General features: G+C 37.9%; 3 protein-coding genes across 3 annotated transcripts in view; 1 reads left to right on the forward strand and 2 right to left on the reverse strand.

Annotated features, from left to right (window-relative positions):
- Window positions 1–875: 875 nt before the first annotated feature.
- abcg5 (ATP-binding cassette, sub-family G (WHITE), member 5) lies at window positions 876–10,661 on the reverse strand. Its single transcript, XM_026942334.3, has 13 exons — window positions 10,363–10,661; window positions 9,382–9,503; window positions 8,807–8,943; window positions 6,827–6,925; window positions 6,598–6,730; window positions 5,931–6,070; window positions 5,581–5,710; window positions 4,285–4,498; window positions 3,982–4,187; window positions 3,321–3,459; window positions 2,364–2,549; window positions 2,042–2,154; window positions 876–1,826 (listed from the first exon to the last, which is right to left on the reverse strand). The coding sequence occupies exons 1-13, from the start codon at window positions 10,524–10,526 to the stop codon at window positions 1,642–1,644; spliced, it is 1,968 nt and encodes a 655-aa protein (XP_026798135.2). The 5' UTR covers window positions 10,527–10,661; the 3' UTR covers window positions 876–1,641.
- A 34-nt stretch (window positions 10,662–10,695) lies between these two features.
- Window positions 10,696–18,995, forward strand: abcg8 (ATP-binding cassette, sub-family G (WHITE), member 8). The gene is made up of 13 exons (XM_026942324.3): window positions 10,696–10,913; window positions 11,480–11,584; window positions 11,741–11,888; window positions 13,154–13,392; window positions 14,818–14,950; window positions 15,128–15,397; window positions 15,494–15,659; window positions 15,793–15,891; window positions 16,316–16,515; window positions 16,632–16,708; window positions 16,893–17,160; window positions 17,284–17,411; window positions 17,508–18,995. Exons 1-13 carry the CDS (start codon window positions 10,845–10,847, stop codon window positions 17,643–17,645), a joined length of 2,040 nt encoding a protein of 679 aa, XP_026798125.2. The 5' UTR covers window positions 10,696–10,844; the 3' UTR covers window positions 17,646–18,995.
- A 543-nt stretch (window positions 18,996–19,538) lies between these two features.
- The window catches only part of lrpprc (leucine-rich pentatricopeptide repeat containing), a 50,933-nt gene continuing 48,197 nt past the window's right edge, over window positions 19,539–22,274 (reverse strand). The window contains exon 38 of the mRNA XM_034302947.2: window positions 19,539–19,772. Within this exon, the coding sequence (XP_034158838.2) occupies window positions 19,707–19,772 (66 nt within the window). The 3' untranslated portion in view covers window positions 19,539–19,706. The remainder of the gene's footprint in view (window positions 19,773–22,274) is intronic.

Raw genomic sequence — 22,274 nt, forward strand, 5'->3', positions numbered from 1 at the left:
ACAAAATCCAAGTTGGCGGAAAATCTAATTAATGAAAATTTGTAAAAATTGATGTCATATGGTGCTTTGAACTCGTCTTGACCCAGGAAATCCAGGAATGCCTTTTAAATTTTGGACACATGGTTCAAAAGTTATGACCATAAATGTACTTCTAAATTAGACCAAAATTTGGCCAGATGGTGGCACTAGAGCATTGGCAATACTTGGCCCAAATTTCACAACTTTTTACCAGACGGTTCTATGGGCTGCCACAGACCCCCTAGCCAGAAGAAGAAGAAGAAGAAGAAGTAGAAGAAGAAGAAGAAGAAGAAGAAAAAGAGGTAGAATAACAGGGAAGGGTGAAGAAGTAGAAGGGTGCACCTCCAGCGTGTATCTTCAGTGCTATTCCCCTCATAACGCAGTAGAATCCTAAGAAATAGTGCTGCATTTGTGCAGTAATATTGCAAGTAACAGTACAGTGAATATCAGCCAAGTTAATAATTCCAAGGTAATGAGTAAGTGCACATGTGAGTGGCATTAATTAGTGGGACAATGATTACAGTTTCTGATTAAAATCTTGCTGTTAGTGTTGTTAAGTAACATCTTACCACAGTCATAGTGCAACAACTAAAACTGAGCCTGTTCAATTAAATAAGGAATAAAACATGACAGGATGTGCTGTTATAGGAAAATAATCAGCAATGAAGCAGAGTTCCGATTTCCACACCAAAGTGGATTATTTTCCAACAACAGCATGTCCCAAAACCCTTTATTCCTCATATATAGCATAGCAATTTATTTATTACAGAATGATATGTCATACTTATCTGTTTATAGTTACTTTTAGTGTTGAGGAATTTACAGAGAAACACCAAAGCCCTCCATTCTAAAGGTTTTCCTGTGTTGGAGCACTTAAAGAAACAGCTTTACCTCTGGTGTTACAGGGTGCTGACACTGGAGACTCCTTCCATTAAATAAACATAGTCTTACAGAAATCATACCATATCAACCATATTCACCATATCAACAATTACATAATTGGATGTATACAAAATCTTTTTATGTGGAGCATCTGCCATACAAGTCCCTAGGTAAGTGTAAAAAATAAAGATCTGCTGACCAATCAGATTCAAGAACTCAAAAGCACTGTGGTATCAAAAATCCTAATATATGGAATTAAAATACATATGTGTCAAAAACAATCCAGTATTTTTAGATACAGTGGCTCATACAGTAGCTCTGTACTATTTTATTGCTCATAGTAGTTTTGAAAAGAAAAGATCACCTGTGAAAGTTTAACACAGGCTATGACTGAAGTTTTAACACATTACAGGCTCTTAGATATTGTTTTCTATTAAAATAACCAAATAAGGATCTTTAAACATTTTACATTTACTTTTTGTTAAACATTTATTATGAACATACAATAGCAACATTTACACTTGGCATCATCCTTTAATATTTTATCTATTAACTGCAAAAACAAAGTTTACCCAACAAGCTACAACGAGAAAGGTGAATGACCTCTGGACCATTAAAGCAGTGTCTTGTTGCTAGAGATGTTAGGGATAAAGTTTTATTGGCTGTTGGAGCTGACAAAAGCACAGTATGTACAAACAGGTTATCAGCGAGGACATTCATTTCTTTAACACACATAGCACCTCAGCGTCTCACGAAGCGATCTCGGATCTTGAAGCTGATGATCCCGAGCAATACGAGGGCAGGCAGGAAGGCGTACAACATAAGAAAGTCCAGGGTGTAGCGTGAGAGGGCTCCTGGGTAAAGTTGGTCTATAACAATATTGCCATCTTTTATCAGGCATCCTCCTGGGAAACCCACAGACGGATCTGAGGAAGAGGATGTGAGTATCAAGAGGTGAAATTTTTACATTTTCTTCATTTGACTGAAACTGAGCAGTTGAGGGTTAAAGATTTTGCTCACAAGCTCACAATCTCACCATCTTCTGATCAGCATCCCAATATGTTAATCACTAAGCCACCAATGTTTAGCCTGTGGCAAGTATGGAATGTATTTGATCTAAGAGGAAAATAGCACTTCTTACTGCATGTGAAGTTCAAGCCATAGAACTCAGTGACGATGAGAAGCTCACAGCCATATTTCTGGAAGGTGAGGTAACTTAGCCACTGGAACACCAAAGGCATCTGCTGAGTGCTCCTACAGAGAAACGAGAATGCAGTGTATCAGTGATAAGCCCATTGATTACCAACCCAAACTGGAGCTAGCTTTAGTAAATGATATGGAGGAGGGTTCTAAAAAAAAATAAAAGAAATAAAACATGATAAAAAACAATAAACACAATAAAACATCACAATAAAATAAAACAACACAATAAAACAATAAAACAATCTTCATGAAGGTATTACCTGAGGAATCCAGAGCCCACCATGATCCCAGCTATGTTGAGCAACGCCATTCCACTGTTAACCATGTTGGGGTCTTGAACCACTCCAAGCAGCACCAGTGTCAGAAGCTCCCCGATGATGTGAGGCACCATGATCACAGCTGTAAAACACATGAAGCGCCAAGGATCTGGGTGCATCCCTACAACCCTGAGATATGAAATACACATATGAAAATACACCAGTAAATTTTCAGTAACTTACTGACAGCATTATAACAGTATATATAAAAATGTAAAACTGTTTCTCTAGAATAATTAAAGCTAAGGGGTTTTCTGTTTTTGTTTTTTTTAATGTTGGATGAGAAAAGAGATTAGTCAGGGGACATTAATTTGTTGCTTTAATAAAAGTAAATATTAGCGTATGTTTTACTTTGTTACTACAATCCAGTCAGAGCACTGTCAGCGTGATTATACAGTAATACACACACGCACACTACAGGGACACAATCTGTAAGTACACTTATTTCTTAAGGATTTGAATAGTTAAATATTCTAAGTTTCCTAAAGGAGATTGAATTCAAACCTTCTCTGAAAGGGAAATCCTTTGATGTCAGGTTCTACATAGAGGTTTTAAGGGTTAAGACTTCCCTTAGGGACAAACTGAAGAACCCTAATGGTGCTAGATTTAGATTTTTTTTTTTCTAAGAGTGTGAGTAACTTGCTGAGTGCCTTCTATGAAAAAAATAATAAAATAAATAAATAAATAAAAATAATTTAAAAAAAACAGGACATATTTTACAACCTTTAGCAACAAACATGCCCTTTAGTAACCTGTCCTTTAGTTACCCCTCCTGTCTCATCAGGCCATCGTTCCTCACTTTCCGTTTCCTTATCAGAACTTATCAGACTACAGTTTAGCCCCACCTCATGTGGATCCTGTTCACCTGCACACATAAGATACAAAAGAATACATACTCACCAGTAAAGGAAAGAGGTGAAAATAAATACACTGATGATACTGAAGGGAAAGATGTGAATGATGTAGGCCAGGAACATCTGCCATTTCTGGTACAATCCATCTTTACTCTCCTGATCAGCTATAGCTCTCATAGCAGGGACTGCATGGAACACAGCATATATTTCAAACATTAAAACCAAGACTAACATATCAACAGTCAGGGAGAACCTGGACTATTGATAGGTTGGGTACTGGATTGGATTTTATGTCTGTCCTTAGAGGTCATCTCTAAGGCTTGGGTTCCAATATGTCTAATGAAAAGAAACATAGAGAGCAAAGAGCAGACAAACTCCTGGCCTATTAACTTCTGACCTTCTTTATTTCACCCTTTCTTTGCAAGGGTGTATGTAACAGAAGCAAATGTATTGACCAATGGTGGTAATGGTGTATGATAATGAAAATTTGGAAAGCACAGTTTAAGCTGGATGAGCATCATCTGAGAATGTTTTCTTCACTTGTACCTGGAGATCCAATTATTTTTATCTGCTTCATAGAACTATTTAGGAGCTCAAGTCACTCTATCATTGCTCTGTTTTGACCTACATATATCTAAAACATATGACCACAGGATTCAAATTTATTTTGATTATTTGGTGATGCACACAGTGAAGGAGCTACTCACACAGGGCCACAGCATTCAGCATGCCTGTGTATGGCGAAGCACCCATGGCTTGGTAGATAATACCAATCCGGTCTTGCAATGCGCCCTTGGTGATATCATCGTCAAGATGCATGACAAAAAAGGCAACAAACATGCCATAAATGAGATTTTGAGAGAGACGCATGATGACACCCATCCTGTCCCGAGACAGATTCCGTACCGTCCTCCTGTAGTGAGAGAATGTGAATAATAAGAAGTGAATTCTTCTATCAGAAAGAATTGCTATTGACCAGATGGTATTGCCCAGTAATATGACATTCTCACCTAAGGAGGACACCCAGTTTGGACATACAGCTAGGGGACTCTTTGCTCTTGAAGGGGATCATGGGTTTATTGGCACGCAGACAGCTCTGCCGAATTTTCCACGTCATTCTCTGATAGATCTCTGATCTCCGGTATGCTGAGGTTATGTCATGCATGCGTCTGTAGGTGGCAGCTTCTCTCTCACTGGAACGTGTATCCACCGAGGTCAGGTCGACTGGCGGTCAGAAAGGAATGTCTCAGTTAGTCTGTAACAGTAATCGATTATCTCTCCAGGCTGAGCAGATTTCATCAAACCTTCCAGAGCATTTGCTTAAGTTTAAACAAGCAGGAAAAGTCATGTGATTAGGCTACTCATGTGTTCTCATTTTTCAGGGATTCTGGAGTGTTAGACTCAATGCCATGCACAGTTTTGAGGTTTTTATAACTTTAGATTAACATCCAGTACCAGTGTTCAGATCAAGTGGACAATCCTACCTACAGGTTCTCCAGGGGACTCAAATGTGTCTCTCAGATCACTCAGATCATTTACAGAGTCTGCTCTATTTTGATTCTAATAAATAGGATCCTGTAGGCTTCCTTTTTTTTTTTTGAAAACATTAATATTTTACAGATGATAATTGTGAATAGAATAATCTATTAAGATTAAGATCTTTTTATTATCTTTAACTGTGAATGTGCATATATTTGTTTATCTAGGTATGTAACCTTTTACCGTGCTGTTATCTAATTCATGTGATTGATGATGCCTGTTGCGTGTAGTCATTTTTTTCTAATTACACTCTATAATGATGAAAAAACAGTTTCATCTATCATCCTAAATATGTCTTCAGTTTGTCGTGTTGAGGGTCTGGTTTGTCCTGTTGAGGGGACAGTTAAAGGAACCATGTAAAACCTTACAATGACCTTTCAGAAAAGGATCCACGGAAAACCTTTTTAGAAAGCTAGAACACCTAGCCATCCAAAAAAACATGGAACGGCCCTTTTTTCTTAGACTGTTGCAATTGAGCCTTCTTTTAATGCATAAGATTGTAATCACAGTAGTATCTTTTGTAGCAATCCTGAGTAGTGCGCTCGCAAGCTTAAAGGTTCTTCAGAACCCATAAAGGGTTTATCTCAGTGTTCCCTATGCGAAGGTGTTCAGTGAAGAATACTTTTAGGAAGCTAAGAAAGAACACTTTAAGAAGAATTGAATGTTTTTTCCCCCTACAGCTGGTTTCTGCTTCACTTTGGCTGGATGGAAAGAAATCAGAGATAGATGAATAGAGTGTGTGATGGCTTACAGTAGAAATATATTACCATAGATGTCAAATGGGTTGCAATACTCGGGACACTCGTAGCCACAGCTGCTGAAGAAATCCACCATCTCGCCAGGATCTCCACAAAACACTAACTCTCCACAACTCATGATAGCTATCCTACTGAAGACCTGCAGACAGAGACATACACCCACAGTTCTGCTAATTACCACCTCACGGTTTTGTGAGCTCATTAGAAAGTCATATAAACTACAAAAACATTAACATTTATGACTGTCTTTTATGGTAATCTAACATAAAGATATGAAAGAGTTGTAAGATAATCACCTTGCTTATAAAAGCTAATGAGGCTTTTTTGACAGGAGTGACGCTGAACGTCTTTGCACTTACTCTGAAGAGCTCTGAACGGGGCTGATGGATGGTCACTATGACTATACGGTCCCTCCTGGCCAGATCTGCCAGCAGCACTACAATCTGATTGGCTGTCATACTGTCCAGGCCTGTGGTTGGTTCGTCTAGAAGGATTACCTCTGTAATGAGGGTCATAAAGTGAGAAAAAAAAACATAAGGAACTTTTGAGAAGTCCACTTTATTTCTTTGTTGAGAAACTTCAAGTTTAGTCTCACCTGACTCATTAGTTCATCCAATTTGCTTAAAGTTGGAGCCTAATTAATTGCATGATTAATCTATTTCCTGCTTGGTTGAAGAAAGCAGCAGACAGAAAGCCTTTAATTAAACGTTGTTGGCTAATACTTAGGGCAGAGTCCCAGGATGCCACTCAGGTCTGAAGAGCTAGATAAAATGCCCCAGAGGAACCCTCATGGACCATAGCTTAATTCCATATATGCTGTATGATAACCCTGCTTTTCACTCTTTTAATATTCTCTTTCTCTCTGTCTGACTTTTAGTTATGGGGGATCAGAGTCTGAGTAATTTCTTACTTACTGTATTTTTGTTTCAGTTATTAATGCTTTACTTTGGTACAGCAACTGTTGATGTCAGTTGTCTGTCAAATGTATATTTAAGACTGTATGCAGGTAAACGGATGCGTACTCACTGGGGTCTTGGAGCAACTGGCTAGCGATGGACACCCTCCTCCTCTCTCCTCCCGAGATACCTGGAAAGATTCGGCCTCCGATCACAGTGTTAGCCACATGGCTTAGACTCAGTTCAGCCATAACAGCAGCCACCTTGCATAGAGATCAAATGATTGAGATTCATGCACTGATGAGTCTGTAAATATATTAAGGGGCTCCCAGTGTTTATAGTGACAGGTAGGAAATCACCTTCTTGCGGATGGTACTGGCTGAGTGCTGCCTTAGAGCCAGCTGAGCCGTGAATGTGAGCGTCTCCTCTACTGTCAGATAGCTCAGGAGATTGTCACTCTGAGAAGCAGAGAGAAAGGGATAGTGCCCATTAGAGAAGAATGGCAGGGAAATGCTTTGACACAAACACCTGAGAATATAGTACACCATAACAGCCTGATTCATTTAACAGCATAGTGAAGGGCTTTAGAAAGCCATTTCCATGTCTATCATTCACACACCCAGCAATTTTAACATGAAACCTTTTCAATATCTTATTTGACATGTATTATGATACAATACAATAAGCAGCATTTCTGAGCCAAATGGTTGCAGACATTAGAACCCAAAATAATCCTTTAAAGTCTTAACCCGTATCCGCATCTGTGTCTCTCAACTGTTTATACATACCTCGGGTGCTTATCGAGATGGCACTTAGATCTATCATAAATTCATCTACAGTACAAACTTTAATAATACTGTAAACCTGTCTAAGCACTGTATCAACAATTACCAAGTAATGAAATTAAATATTTCAGTTTTCTGTGCTTTTTTTTTTGTTATAATGCAGAGTGTCCTACAATTTACAAATGTGGTTCCTTACTGATTATTTGTCACTAGACACTATCTAACCAACACCTATAAAGCTATACATTGAAGAATTCTGCTCACAACTAAGTGTTCCTTGTTATTTTGTCAATTTAATATAAATTGTAAATGTTTTTTTTTTTTTTTAATAATTTTGGAATTTTAGTAAAAGTATTCAAAGCAAAAAAGGTTGAGGAATACTAGTGATGTGGAAGCCTAACTAAAATATATATACAATATATATATTAATATATATTAAGGGGAGAAATGAGCCCATGGGTCACTGTTGATGTGAGGTATGAATTTAAGATACTCCATGTTGCAGGCTATTAGACTTTTGCCTTCCAGGATTTTTAAATAGTAAAATTCTATGACTGCTGGAATCCCTGACTATGGTGTTATGTATCAGCTATTTGAATTTGTAGAATTCTATGAAAACTAATGGAAAGTTTTTGAATACTATAGTAAGTATTGTTTTAATCCTCCCCCCATTCATAAATGACCATAAATCATAAACGTCAGAATGCTTTTGACATCGTTATATAGTGTAGTTCTGATTAAATTCTTATAATTTTGCTCTCTCTATCTGTCTCTCTCTCTCTCTTATCTATGAGACTAGCACCAAGAAACATGAATCTTTCATCTTTCACTAAAGAGATTTAGAATCAACTATACTTTGGGACCTTTGGATACATCCATTAACCTAACTAGATTCATTCATTCATTCTTTCTTTCTTTCTTTCTTCTAAATAATAAATATCTAAATAATAAAATCCAAGCACTGAGTAAACGAACTTTCATCACTGATGCTATGGTTCTTAGCAGTTGTTAATCAATACTTTGGATTTACACACTGCACTGTTTCGTTTCGTATATATATATATATATATATATATATATATATATAAGTCTCTTCACACAGTCCTTGGTGTTTATTCATAAGTTTGACAGGCCATTTCAGTTACTTTGTGTTTTTAATGAGTGCATGCTCTAATATCATCAGCTACGTATGTCCCAGAGAATTAAATTAATGATTGGCTTAGTGTACCGCACCCAAGTGTCTTGAAAATATAATCTGTAATAATGTAAGATTAAATAACTGCCGTCTCTTCATTATTATTTAATTTCACAGTGGATACACATGAATAGGTCAGAGGAAGATAATTTAAGTGTTCTTAAGTGCACTCAGCCTCATCCTTTTGATGTTTATAAAAATTTATAGGTCCGCTTTACAGACTTAACCTCTAGTAACCCAGACCAATACTTCTCACCTGATTAATTTGATTGCTGTATGTTCAAAGGTGAGGCCATGATTAGTTATCAATCTACACAAATTATATAACAACATGCTAACCCAAACACTCACATACTAACCTGGAGCACATAGGAGAAACAGTCCTGAAACTGCGCTTGCTTCACTTTCCTTCCATTCACAAACACTTCCCCAATAAGGGTGCCAGTATTTCCAATACGACCCGCAACAGTGTCTAACAATGTGGTTTTCCCAGAGCCTGAAAACGAACGCTAGTAATTAGGATCTTAACAGGTTTGTCTATAGCATCATGCATAGTACTGAGGTTATAATAATAATGTTAATATTTTAATTATTTAGTTAGTAATATTGTGTAGCTGAAAATACACATAAATTTAAAAAGTAGTCACATGAGAACAATTCTATTTATAAGCCATAGCCACAGGACAGCAATTATAAAACATTATCTAGTGACTAATTTTATTTCTTTTTTAAATATATTTCTTGGTGAGCACAGTATACATGCAGGAGGACACTACATGTAATTTGTAATGCAGGTGCCAGTTGGAAGTTATGTCATTGTCATTTTTCTCTTTCAGTTGTGTTCTCAGTGACCCTCACTCATGATGACATGGGTTATTAATGTAAAAATCCGCAGCTCTGTATATAGAAGCTACACACAATCCATAAACCTCACCTGAGTTCCCCAGGATGCCCATAATCTGACCACTCTCCACATGAAACGACACATCATTCAGGATCTGCCGAGTCCATTTCTTCCTGTAGGATTGGATATCCCACCAGGGCCCTACACGCTCACTGACACACAAACACTTTCCTCAAATCAGTGTTTCATGCAAATGAATGTATCGTTTAAATAATTCTTCTTGGTTGTACTATTTGTCCAAATTTTGATTTAAGCACCGATCATTCAAACCACACACAATTAATTTACAAATACAATACAAAATTTTAATAAATAATTTAGATTAATCTGTAAGAACACAAGTGGTTCTTCTTACTGAATAAATTATCATTCATTACCACAGTAAACAGTAAACAAATATCTAATGCTGACAATTATTATTTCAATGTAACCTGAATATATGTTCTATGCAATAGAATATTAAACACATGATTAAACAGCAAGAGAAATCTTTTAATATTAACACTTGTTCCATTTCTGATGAAATAAAGCACCATGCAAAAAATTTTTGAGAAAAATTTATTCATTTTAACAATCATTTTCAAAATACAAATTATAAATTAATTATTAACATAATAATTATTCAAGTAATAAATGTATTAAATCCCAGTAATAAGTGTAGTCTATGTGATGTTTCTTTTAAAAGCTGGTTAAAAATGATTATTATTGGAGAGTTTATTACTGTTTCCCTATGGTCTTCATTTGTTAAATTCTTGGGCAAAAATAATACAATTATGTTGCAGATCTTGCATGAATGTAATTCAAGCCAATCCAATACAGTATTGCTAAAAATAGCTATAATTTTATGCATGATCTTTTAGACAAGTAGGGACTTTTTGTATTTCTAATAGCACCAAAACGTTTCTGACATGTACGTGCTCTCTATTTTGCGTTGTTTTTGCAAAAAAAAGAAAAAGAAAGTTGACATAATCCTAGTCTAACATTGTTATTTGTGTCTTGTTTCTTTCTTACCTGACTGTGTAGGATACTTTGCTCACACTGAGACAACAGGACGGCTGTTTTTGGTTAGAGGGAGCTGGGCTCTGGACGTCTGTCCTTTTCTCCGGAACAAACTTGAAAGATTCATTAGAACTATTTTTCTGGCCATTGGCCTGCATGGAGTACGAGTTCTTCATGCTAGCTCATGTAATTTCTCATGGATATTCAGCCTTCCTGATCCGTCAGGTCCACTTTTGTTACTGCGTGAAACTTCAAGTCCACTGTCGGGCCATTCCAGTGTACATTACACCAGTGAAGCTGGCACTCTAAAAAGAAGCGCTTATCAGTGGACCTTTGCTCAGTGCTGTATATAGAGAGAGCTCTGAGAGTGCCTCCTCTCTAAAACACACTCTCCCTGCGGAAAGACAAGCAGCCACTTCTTCAGGTTTTCAACCCGGACCAAGGGGTCTCTGACCCCAATTCAGCACCTCTCCTGCTCCCAATAGCTAGACGCCATGACTGATGACACTGTGTTCGATTCAGAAAGCAGCTTCTGCTTCCCAGCACTGCCTGGAAACAATGAGGTGAGTGACAACCAGAAAGAAAACAGGCAACTAAGCAGACTGAACAAGGACACTTACACATTAGATGTAAAGAGACATCAGTGAGGACATTCATTCATACTGTCTGCCTTCATGTCTCTTTTCCTCAATTCCCACTTCTGTATTATGTCTAAACTAGTCACTTCACCTGTTGGTGGACTTCATGCAGAAGGAAGCGGTATTAAAACTCTGTATTATGTAATGAGAATGCGTGCCATTATTTAAATGGACTCTGAGCCAGACAAAAATTCAACATTGTCTGTCCACTGACACAGGACAAATCTGATTAAAAGGATAAGATGTTAGAAGTGTATCTGTTTTATATTCTACTCAGACTGACAGTGACAATTCTTCAAAACTGCTATTTCCTGCAAAATATTTCTCTCAAGGTATCCACATTCATGGCTCTAAATAAAGCAATGAAATGACCCTTAGTGTTCTTGCTTTAGAAGATTTTTAACATGAATCAAATGCGTTGGTGTCTGACACAAGCTGAATGTGTGGTATTTAAGCATTGGTGTTTATTAACTCCTCATTCCTGCACATAGGGAAGAGATATCAGGCTATTTTCCACAGGGGATGAGGACAGCAGTCTGTATTTTACCTACAGTGGGGGTTGCAATGAACTGGAGGTCAGAAATCTGCACTATGAGGTATTTATTCTTCTTATTACTCTTCTCAAATGAATTAAATGCTCACTTCTGTATTGGTTACATGAGAGGAAAAATGAAAATGGAAACGATGTATTGATCATTTTCCTGGTACTGTTAAGCATGCATGCACACTGTTGCTCTGTGTGTGTGTTCTAGGTGGACACAGCAGCACAGATCCCCTGGTATGAGAAACTGTCCGAGCTGAAGATGCCCTGGGAGATGAGGGGTAACAAACAGACTGCTATCAAAGACCTGAACCTGAGAGTGCACAGCGGCCAGATGCTGGCTGTTATCGGCAGCTCAGGTAGGAACAAGTCTCAGACAAAATGGGAAAATGATCAGTCAAGTTAAATAGGGCTACTAATAACAACATACGGGTAGCTTAAAGGTGCAGCAGTCTCTGGATTGTGCAAAAGTCTTAGGCACCCTATTTTTTTACTAAACATTTTGTCTTAGATGTATATTTGATGTCTTCATTACTGCGTCAGTAAAAAAGCAATTTTTCCAAAAACAACAACAACAACAAAAAAAATGCTATTTTACCTGATAAAACAGAAGCAAGTTCAACAAACAAAGCTTCCAAAAGATCTATGGCAGGTTCTCCAAGATGCTCAGTAAATCTTACAAACTAATGTTCTCATAAAATTGTATGAAATGTAATTAAGCCCACTGATGCATTCTAATGGCAAAAGGTTATCATTACCAAATACTGACTTTGTTAACTTATTACTGTTTACTGCTCTTTATTGTATATTTTATGCAGAAATTGTTATTTTTGAAGGTATCTTTGCTTTACAGCATTTCTTTACATGTCCCTATGACTTTTTCAGTAAAATAATCATACAATCTCAAAGATACTTTGGAAAAAATATAATGCACAATACAGCTACACAGATGGCATGGTGGTGCAGCAGGTAGTGTTGCCAGCTCACAGCTTCAGGATTCCTGGTTCGACCCTGAGCTCGGGTTCCTGTCTGTGTAGAGTTTCTGTGCATGTTCTCGTCATGTCCATGTGGGTTTCCTCTCACATGCAAAAACATGCATGCAGGTGAATTGACTACACTAAATTGCCCCTATGTGGGAACAGAACAATTGTTTTTGTGGTGCCCAGTGATGGACAGGTATCCCATTCATGGTGTGTTTCCATTTCTTGTGTTCCAAGAATAGGCTCTGGACATCCCACAACCCTGACTAGGATAAACAGGCTACTGAAGATGAATGAATGACTACTGCTATGCAATTAATTTAGCAAGTTGCCTCATTTCAAGCTTCTGCTTACATTTTTTTTGTCCCAGAAATATAGTCCAACTACAGAAATAACCACATGGCATAGTTTAACTACTTTCACTGAAGTAGCAATTTGACTCAAGGGGGCTCTTAAAATTACTTCTTGAATTCTTGAAGTAAAAAAAACATTACATTGCAGTCAATGAAAAGCTGTTCAGCGTACAAATGTGGTCCAACATCAGACAGATATAAATAGCACTGTTCTAAGGTAAAGTGTCTTTGCAAATACACTGGTAAGCACTTTTTTCTTTTTCTTTTTTTCTTCTGCTTTGGCCTCCACAGGCTGTGGAAAGACCTCCCTGTTGGATATTATAACATGTCGAGATGAAGGAGGCACCAAGAAATCTGGAGAGGTACTCATCAATGGCAAGCCCTGCACACCCTCGCTAGTGAAGAAAAGCATTGCTCATGTCCGACAGGATGACCGCTTGTTACCTCATCTGACAGTACGAGAGACTCTCACCTTCGTGGCCCAGCTGCGCCTACCAACACATTTTACACAGGCACAGAGAGATCAAAGGGTAAGACATGCAGCACTCATAAATTCTTCCAAATGTCCTTGACATCATTGTCCACGGCTGCCAGTTATTCAGTCACAAACTGAGGGTAAGGGTAAGCAATACTTTTAAATTCAATTCAATTCAATTCAGTGTAGTGTTTATTTAAAACTCAGAATTCATTAAGGGAAAAATTCTCATTTGCAATGCAGAGAAAACGAAGCGACTATGTAAGTGAATATCTAATATTATTAATATTAGATATTAATATTATTAAATCAACATTGGCCAAGGCCAGCTCTCAGTCAGCTGTCTGTAGCAGAGAAAATTAAGCCACAAAAAGAACTTTTTATAATGTGACTATATAAAACTATTAAATATTTATATTAGGAATGCTGACCAAGGCCATTTCTCAGCCAACTGTACATCACAGATCACGTTCACATAAATGAAATGATAATGGTTTCTGTTAACGTAAACAAATTCTCTGATTGCACTGGCAGCAAATTTTATTTGATTTTATTTTTTTATTGCTCAGTTCACTTTGTACAAGGTAATTTAAATTATCTAGGTGTCGTCCTAATGAAGCTATCCCCTAATGGTGACATGGTGCAGTTCAGGGATGCGAGATGTCATACTTATCACCCAGTTACCAGTATTATGAGTTTGGAGTTCACTGTTCAAGGATAACATGCATGTGATATATAGCAATAAAAGCAATTAAACAGAAGCCAATATAGGTCCAGCTCGCAGACATAAAAGGTAACCTGAGTTTATCATACAACATGCAATCAAAATTGATACTAGTGATAACTTTAAAAGCAAAGTGATAAGCTGAATCCAGAGGCTTCAGGATGATAAAGAAATTGTGTATATATAAAGTATCACTGTAATCAGGAACTGATAGGAAAGTTGCTTCACCAGTTATCTTTCTACTTTGAAAAGGAAAGCTCGCAACAAATTTTCACTTCAGTTCTCATTATAAAATTACTTATGTGGTATTTATAGGTTATTGGTTTTGCAAACCATGTGCCAAGGTACTTATATTCTTTCAATAATCTCATTCATGTAGGAAATATCCTGGTTATCATAGTCAGTATAACAATTTGTGATTGTGAATGGCAATTTGTAAGGCATCAGAGAAGTGTTATAGGTTTATAGGTAACATCCACATAAATATTCACAATTCAAAGTGTTATAAAAAAGAAACAATATCATCATCAGTTTGGGAACAGAACAGGAGCTGAACCTTTTTAAGATTTGAGGTTATATGATAGAGTATGTTCAGTAAAAGTGACTTTTCATCCTGAATTGCAGCACTTGAACATGATGGAAAGGTTTGAAATGAGTTATGTTTAGGAGAAACATACTTATTTGGCTTAGCCCCCTTTAATAGTACACTCTTGTACAGTTGGTTTGTATGTAAGCCTGATGAAGCAGTCTGTGCAGGTGAATGATGTCATTGCTGAACTGAGGTTGAGACAGTGCGCTAACACACGAGTGGGAAACAACTATGTGCGGGGTGTATCTGGTGGTGAGAGGAGGAGGGTCAGCATTGCTGTTCAGTTACTATGGAACCCAGGTGAGTCTGAAATACACCCAATTAAATAACATCCGTTTGGTACAGTTCTACAAAATCTGTTGATTTGTCAAGCAGTTTTTTTCCAGACAATAAACGTGTAGATTATGATTTATTTTTATATATAAAACAGCTATCAAAATTTGTCCATATTTCTAGAAAGTACATATTTGTTTTTAGGTATTCTTATCCTGGATGAGCCTACTTCAGGTCTAGACAGCTTTACTGCTCACAACCTGGTTTTCACCTTGTCTCGTCTGGCCCGAGGGAACCGTCTGGTCCTGCTCTCAGTGCACCAGCCACGTTCAGACATCTTCCAGCTCTTTGACCTGGTGGTGTTGCTCTCCTCTGGCTCAGCCGTGTACTGCGGCCCTGCCAAAGACATGGTGCCCTACTTCACATCTCTGGGGCATCCATGTCCACGCTACTGCAATCCCTCTGATTTCTACGGTGAGTGAGCCCTGACTGACAGAAACACATCTCAGTGAAGTCTCAATGAATAGCTTGGTTTGATCAAAGTGTCTGAATTGTTTCTGTCCGACGCAGTGGACTTGATCAGCATTGACCGCCGCAGCTCAGAAAAGGAAGCTGAGTGTCTGGAGAGAACAAGGGTCCTGGCAGCCCAGTTTGCTGAGAAGGTGAAGAACACTGATGACTTCATGTGGAAGTCTGAGGAGCACAACGTTCCAGTGCTAGATAATAATATCCAAAGGTAAATCTTTGTAGCTGGTTCATCTCTATAGGGTTCTCTCATAAGTAGCAGATTTCAGGTGGAAAGGTCATGGCTGCTTTTCATAGAGGGAAAAAATGAGTAGCAGCTCACATCTGTGTGATGTTTATGCTAGCGACATCCCTTCTACACCAAACGCCGAAACCCGCATCACAGTGTCACAAAGGAAGGACCATCGACCAGGCCGGCTGCACCAGTTCTCCGTACTGATTAGGTGAGAAAGCCCAAAACATTGGATATTAAATGAAATGTAGAGAGCCTGAGGAGCAGCACATCATAGTATCATCTGCATGAAGATGGAGTGTAATCTGATAGAGAAGAAACAACATTAACAGAACAGAATCCTTTTGTAAATTTTAATTCAGTGTTTCAGTGTAATTACAAAACCATACCAGCCATACCAGATTCATTTGACCCATCAATAAAAAGAGCAGTGTAATATACAACAGTTATACTGTCTTAGGCATTGATTATATTTAGCTGCGTTTCTCTTTAGTTGTATACATTGCTCATGCCTAACATAAACTTTATGGTGTCACATGTACATTAGCTGTTGTATTGATGTGGGAATGTCAATAATGCATCCAATGTTGTCTTTCATTTTTCTTTGTGTCATGTCTTTATGTCTGTGTCACCAGGCGGCAGGTATTTAATGATTTCCGTGACCTGGTGACACTGTTGGTGCATGGCTTAGAGGCCCTGCTAATGTCACTGCTCGTGGGCTTCCTGTACTTCGGGGCAGGTGAGGAGAAGCTGCCATTGCAGGACACTGTGGCTCTGCTCTACATGATCGGAGCTCTCACACCATTTGCTGTGGTACTGGATGTCATAGCCAAGTGTGAGTCTCAATTTCACAAACAGGTCAAAAGCATCCTATTAGGATTTACTTGAGCAAAAGCGTATTCCTTCTTTGTATCTACCCAGTGTTGATGTATGTTGTTGCGGTATTTACAGGTCATTCAGAGAGAGCCATGCTGTATCATGAACTGGAAGATGGAATGTACTCGGTCACCCCCTATTTTTTTGCCAAGGTACATACTGCATCGTTGCTACACCAAGAATAGCATAGTGACCACAAGGAGGCAGCAAAGCTCCATGCAATTTCTGGAAATTGTGAAATAGCATTTTCTTTGATAAAATGTTATTTCCTTGTCTGGTTGATTGAGGCCTAAAATCTGCGCTTATTATGTGTGCATCTCTCTCTCTCTCTCTCAGGTCCTGGGTGAGTTACCAGAGCACTGTGTTTTCACCCTGGTGTACAGCCTGCCTATCTATTGGCTAGCTGGCCTGAATGACTCCCCAGACCGCTTCCTGCTCAACTTCATGCTGGCGTGGTTGATGGTGTACTGCAGCCGCTCCATGGCTTTGTTCACAGCAGCCGTGCTACCCACCCTCCAGACCTCTTCCTTCATGGGAAACTCCCTTTTCACTGTTTTCTATCTGACCGGCGGCTTTGTTATCAGCCTGGACAACATGTGGCTAGGTAAGAATCTGTCATTCACAGTCACTCAAAAATATTATCTTCTGACACCCAACACTAACAGCTACTTACTGAGAAATTAATCAAGCATTGCTGTTGTTCTGATCAATGTTTTCCCTCCTTCAGTCGCTTCCTGGTTTTCCTATATTTCTTTTATGCGCTGGGGTTTTGATGGGATGCTGCAGGTTCAGTTCCGTGGCCTCAAATATTCAGTCAGCCTGGGAAACCTGACCATCAATGTAGATGGCATTAAAGTAAGAATACACATCTTCTTTTTTTTTCTTTTTTTCACAAATGCCATTGGTTAAGGTGAAATGCTCATGTGGTTTCATTTATTTTGGCCCTGCCAGGTGGTGGAGGTGATGCATATGAACCAGTTCCCACTCTACTCCTCTTATCTAGTGCTAATCGCTGTAGTGTTGGTCTTTATGTTGCTCTACTATCTGTCACTAAAGTTCATTAAGCAGAAGTCCAGTCAGGATTGGTGAAGAAAAAGCTACAGTCAATCTCTTTTGGACGAACTTTACCCCCTACACATGAAGCCAGGCCACTGCAGGAAAATGGCAGCACCAACATGTTCTCAGTCCACACTGAGGTGATATGGGAGAACTCTGGAGAAACGTGTTCATGTGCTGCATATACTAACAAACTCAAGTGTGTCAGCGCTGTCATCATTGGACATTTAACAATCTGACAATTTTCTGCTTATGATGGACAGAAAGATCAAAATTGTATATTTAGAAAGTTATTGTAAGTTGCTTTGTGACATATAAGAGCAACTTTTTTGAATAATAGCATTATAGGTTTATCCTTAGAAAAATGCCACCATGTCAAAATCATTGGAAGTCTTGTCAGCTCCATGTTTGTCCCATTTATTCACTAATATCAGGGCCATCAGAGAGTTCCCCAAATTCCCATTTGGAGGTTGACATGAACAGTTTTTACTTCTACACAAGCCTATATGACGTCAAAAATCAAAAGGGGCGAGAAGTGACATGTCAGGTGTGTGGCAGGAGACATTGTTATGAACAAAATGGTGGCTGGTTGAGCAGATTGTATTAAGTGCTCATTTGCCAACCATGTTATGCATTTACCAAGGGCTAGTTAGAGAATGGAGAGGAGCGTAAGATGTCAAATCCTAGGTATTTTGGCAAACATACACAAAGCAAAATAGTGAGACAGATATTTCGAAAGTGATATACCATTAACAACATAAATAATCACAAAGTGATTTATGACTAAGGTGTGAAGTTATCCTTATGATCTCAAGAAGTGAGTAGTGGAAGAGTACTACCGAAGTCTCTGACCTCCAAGAGATTGTATACCAAACTTCAAATGAGCCAATAAAGCATTGCAACAAGCTTTAATATGACATCTGGGATTCTGCATAAGGGAATGGTGAGAGGGAGAGCTGACAAAGGTAACAATATTGATAACAATATTGAAACACAGCTCTCATTTTCTACAACAGATAATGTTCACATGTGAGTGTTTGAGTTGTTCATTAGACTACACATGACTGTCACTGGATGGCAGCAAAGCTCCATGCATACCCATCTTCCTTTGCAGCCAGTTTTTTTTTTTAAACAGCTTTTGTTCATGTCTCTTATGCATGTTTATTTTCCATACTGTGATTAATAATCTTAATGAGTTATGGATGTAAAGGGATATTTAAGGGATATCTTGGATATCTTCAGTAAGTTACACTATCAAAGCATTTCTATGTTAAAATCCTGATCATCTAAGTTTTGCACTGGTGCAAACCCCTGATAAATGTGGCAAGAAAATGTTTGAAATATAAAACACAGAACCAAAGTAAGTGGTATATGTGTGTTATTCATCTTGACTCCGTTTTTATTAGTCGCTCAAATTTATGATATACATACAGTATTCTCTAGGATTATATGGTTACCTGTCATCGCTAAATAATAGATGTGCAGTGTAAAGTGTGCATTTATTATGTGTACAAAGGAAGCTTTGTTATTCTTAGTTTTATTCTTTTGTTATAGCCAATTGATACCCACTAGACAGTTTTCCCCAATCGGACAAGACAGCTACAAATATAGGAGGCTGAGAGGCCTGGCACATGTGAAGCCAGACATATACATGGTTTTAAATCAATGCACTTGGAGGAGAAAATAAAGTGTCATATCCTCTATATACAAGCTAACAAGCGGCTAGTTGCAAACACCAATGCCATCCTTCACACCCAGATGTTCTCTTGGACTCCTGGCCAGAGATACATTTGGCATATTCAGGATTCAAACTTGCAATCACTCTTTACAAAAGCCTAAGATGGTATTAAATTTGCAAAGTGTATGAGTGTGCAATGATCCCTATAAACCAAAGCCAAAAAAAAAGTAGAAACACAAACCAGAAAATAAACACGGGTAACACATTTATTAGCATAAATACTTCTGTACATGACATTATTTGTTTTCAATGCAGTTGTAATGAACAAGAGTTTACCAAGCATCATTTCACAGCATTAGAGGATCTGGGCTTACTTATAAAAAAAATTAAGAGACAAAATAACAATGAGAGGGAATCTAGTTTTCTGTAGAACTCTGGGTCTGCGAGGCCTTCAGTTTGTCTGCGTAGAACTTGAACGTCTCCTGTGGGGACAAGAGAAGAACATATAAATGTATACATATATAAAGTTTATGAAAGAAAGAGGAAGAGAAATCCACAATTTGACAAACACCCCGCAACATGCTACTTCTGTCTCTAAAAAGAAGTAGGTTATGTGTTACATTTCCCAATCTACAGCCTTTCCTCTATGCCAGACTAATAAGAATAAATCAGTTCTTCTCTGTGGTTGCATTTTGCAGATTAAATTAAATGTGTAAACATCTTTACACTTTGCCCTCCTTCAAATCCGTCTAATTAAATGGCAGCCGTTTCAAAAAGCAGGCCTCTTTTTTGTAGAAGGTGAGTACTTTCAGAAGATTACCGTGGCTCAGACGTCGTGTTTTCTCCCTATTAATGTTGTAATTAAAGTCAATAAGTAGCAGAAGCCTAATAGCAGGACCAGATGCAAACAGCACCTCAAATCATTTCCTTATCGGAGCTCTCAGGAAAGGTTAGCCTTGTCCCATGGGAAAGAGAGAAAAAGGGAAAGAGAGAGACAGAGGGTATGGAAATAGAGAAAAAAGTGGGAGAGAGAGAGGGTGCTACCTGAGATTGCTTTGTGCAAGCTTAAAAGTTAAAGTGAGAGCGCTGGGGTTTTGTGTGAGCAATAGTTTGACAGGCTCTTGTTCTAGTCGATTTCTAAAACACAGCAATAGTGCCCCTGAATAATACACGAGAGAGGAGAGCTAACACTACCCAGAGCAGTTCTGATGGTAATGTAGGGCTGAAAAGTGATGATGAGGTGAACTGTAGATGATGGTGTTCATGCGAGGGCATGGTCACCTTGGGCAAGGAGTATAAGTAGCCTAGATTTCTTAGAGCTGTCAAAGTCAGAGAATGACCAGTTCCTGAGTGGGGAAACAGCCTTTTTTTTTAACCAAATACTCTTCAGAACAATCCAGTATCTCATTGTGACAGTGTTTATGATGGTTTGTTATAGGAAGAATACAGAGACATATATACATACACACACATATACATACATACATATATATATATATATATATATACATACATATATATATATATACATATATATGTGTGTGTGTGTGTGTATATATATATATATATATACACACACACACACACACACACATATTATATACATATATATAATATGTATATAATGTGTGTGTGTGTGTGTGTGTGTGTGTGTGTGTGTGTATATATATATGTACATGTATGTATGTATATGTGTGTGTATGTATATATGTGTCTGTATTCTTCCTATAACAAATAGGAATATATATATATCTCATTCTGTGTGTACGGCATTTAAAAAAGCACGAGCTGAGGATAAGCAGCCTACTAATTACAGAACTGAGTGAAATGATATAAATACACATTCTACAATAATAGCAGATTCGCATATTCTTAGAACAAAATGATGACATTTAATTTATACCAACACATTTAATGTGTTAGATTACTTCATTATCAGTAACAAAAATGGTCAAAAAAGAAGACATCAAGTTAAAAAATAGAAAAGAGCATCAATTAAAAAGTCGAAACAATCTCTTGAATGTTCACACTTTGCTTTTCTAACTCCCTTAAACCTCTTTCACATTTAGCAACTTCTGGATTTCAGATGTATTCGGTCTGTGCCCGGTGACGGTTAACAGAGTTTACAACCAGTATGTGATAACTTGCTTTAATACCACACCTAGCATAGACAATATTTTGGCACTCTGATCAAAGTTCACTCAAATTCCTCTTTGACCCAGCTTACCCTGACCTTTCAAAGTGACCTTTCAAATCAATAAGATGAGCCCGTATATGTGAGGGTTCCCATCTTCTCCAGAGGAGGAAGATATAGGTACATGCTGGTTTTAGAAACATGCAGATTTACATAGCTCTGTGAATGACCTATATTTTCAAACGCATCTTGATGCATCACCGCTTGAACATCGTGGTAAAAAAGCTCATCATCTGCAGGCAGCTTATACAATTTAAACTGTATCTGTAATGCAGAGCGCAGCAGCCTTCCTGAGTGTGCAGAGCAGTCTCAGTGAGTGAGTGTGGCCTTAAAAATAAGCACAAGGTGCCGTGAATTGTGCACGCTGAATGGTGTTTGTGAACGTGCAGAGAAACTTTCATGTGTGAGAGCACTTCAGTTCTGTGAGCACTGAGACACGTGAAAAAAAAAAAAAAAAGTAATTTGTAATATTTATGCTATTAGTAGTCTGAGAATTTGTGTTCAAATAAATAGGAAAATAAGTTGAACTGAAAATGCACATTGTTGTGTTTTTTTTCACCTCCACCTTTGATAGCAATTCGAGATTATTATTGTTAGACATGTTATTGTCATATTTATGATTGAAGTGTGTGAACAGTTTTCGAGAAAAAAAAAAAAGTTCATCCCACTGAAACCTGTCCCTGGATATATTCGTTTACCAGGTTTACCAGAATAAGATGAGACCGTTACCAGCACTGGCCTGTAATAAACTGTAATAAACTGTAATAAACATGTTGAAACAGGGTCAAAA

The sequence above is a fragment of the Pangasianodon hypophthalmus genome, chromosome 3 (assembly GCF_027358585.1).
Source record: "Pangasianodon hypophthalmus isolate fPanHyp1 chromosome 3, fPanHyp1.pri, whole genome shotgun sequence".
NCBI lineage: Eukaryota > Metazoa > Chordata > Actinopteri > Siluriformes > Pangasiidae > Pangasianodon > Pangasianodon hypophthalmus.

Bases quoted from the DNA above. Each gene is read 5' to 3' on its own strand.
- abcg5 (XM_026942334.3), bottom strand. From the start codon at position 10,526: ATGAAGAACTCGTACTCCATGCAGGCCAATGGCCAGAAAAATAGTTCT. The intron at 6,731-6,826 runs GTGATTTCCTAC...TCTCTATGCAAG, and splicing joins CCAGTACCATCCGCAAGAAG to GTGGCTGCTGTTATGGCTGA. The intron at 1,827-2,041 runs GTAAGAAGTGCT...CCTCTTCCTCAG, and splicing joins TGGCTTGAACTTCACATGCA to ATCCGTCTGTGGGTTTCCCA.
- abcg8 (XM_026942324.3), top strand. From the start codon at position 10,845: ATGACTGATGACACTGTGTTCGATTCAGAAAGCAGCTTCTGCTTCCCA. The intron at 11,585-11,740 runs GTATTTATTCTT...TGTGTGTTCTAG, and splicing joins TCAGAAATCTGCACTATGAG to GTGGACACAGCAGCACAGAT. The intron at 14,951-15,127 runs GTGAGTCTGAAA...ATTTGTTTTTAG, and splicing joins TCAGTTACTATGGAACCCAG to GTATTCTTATCCTGGATGAG.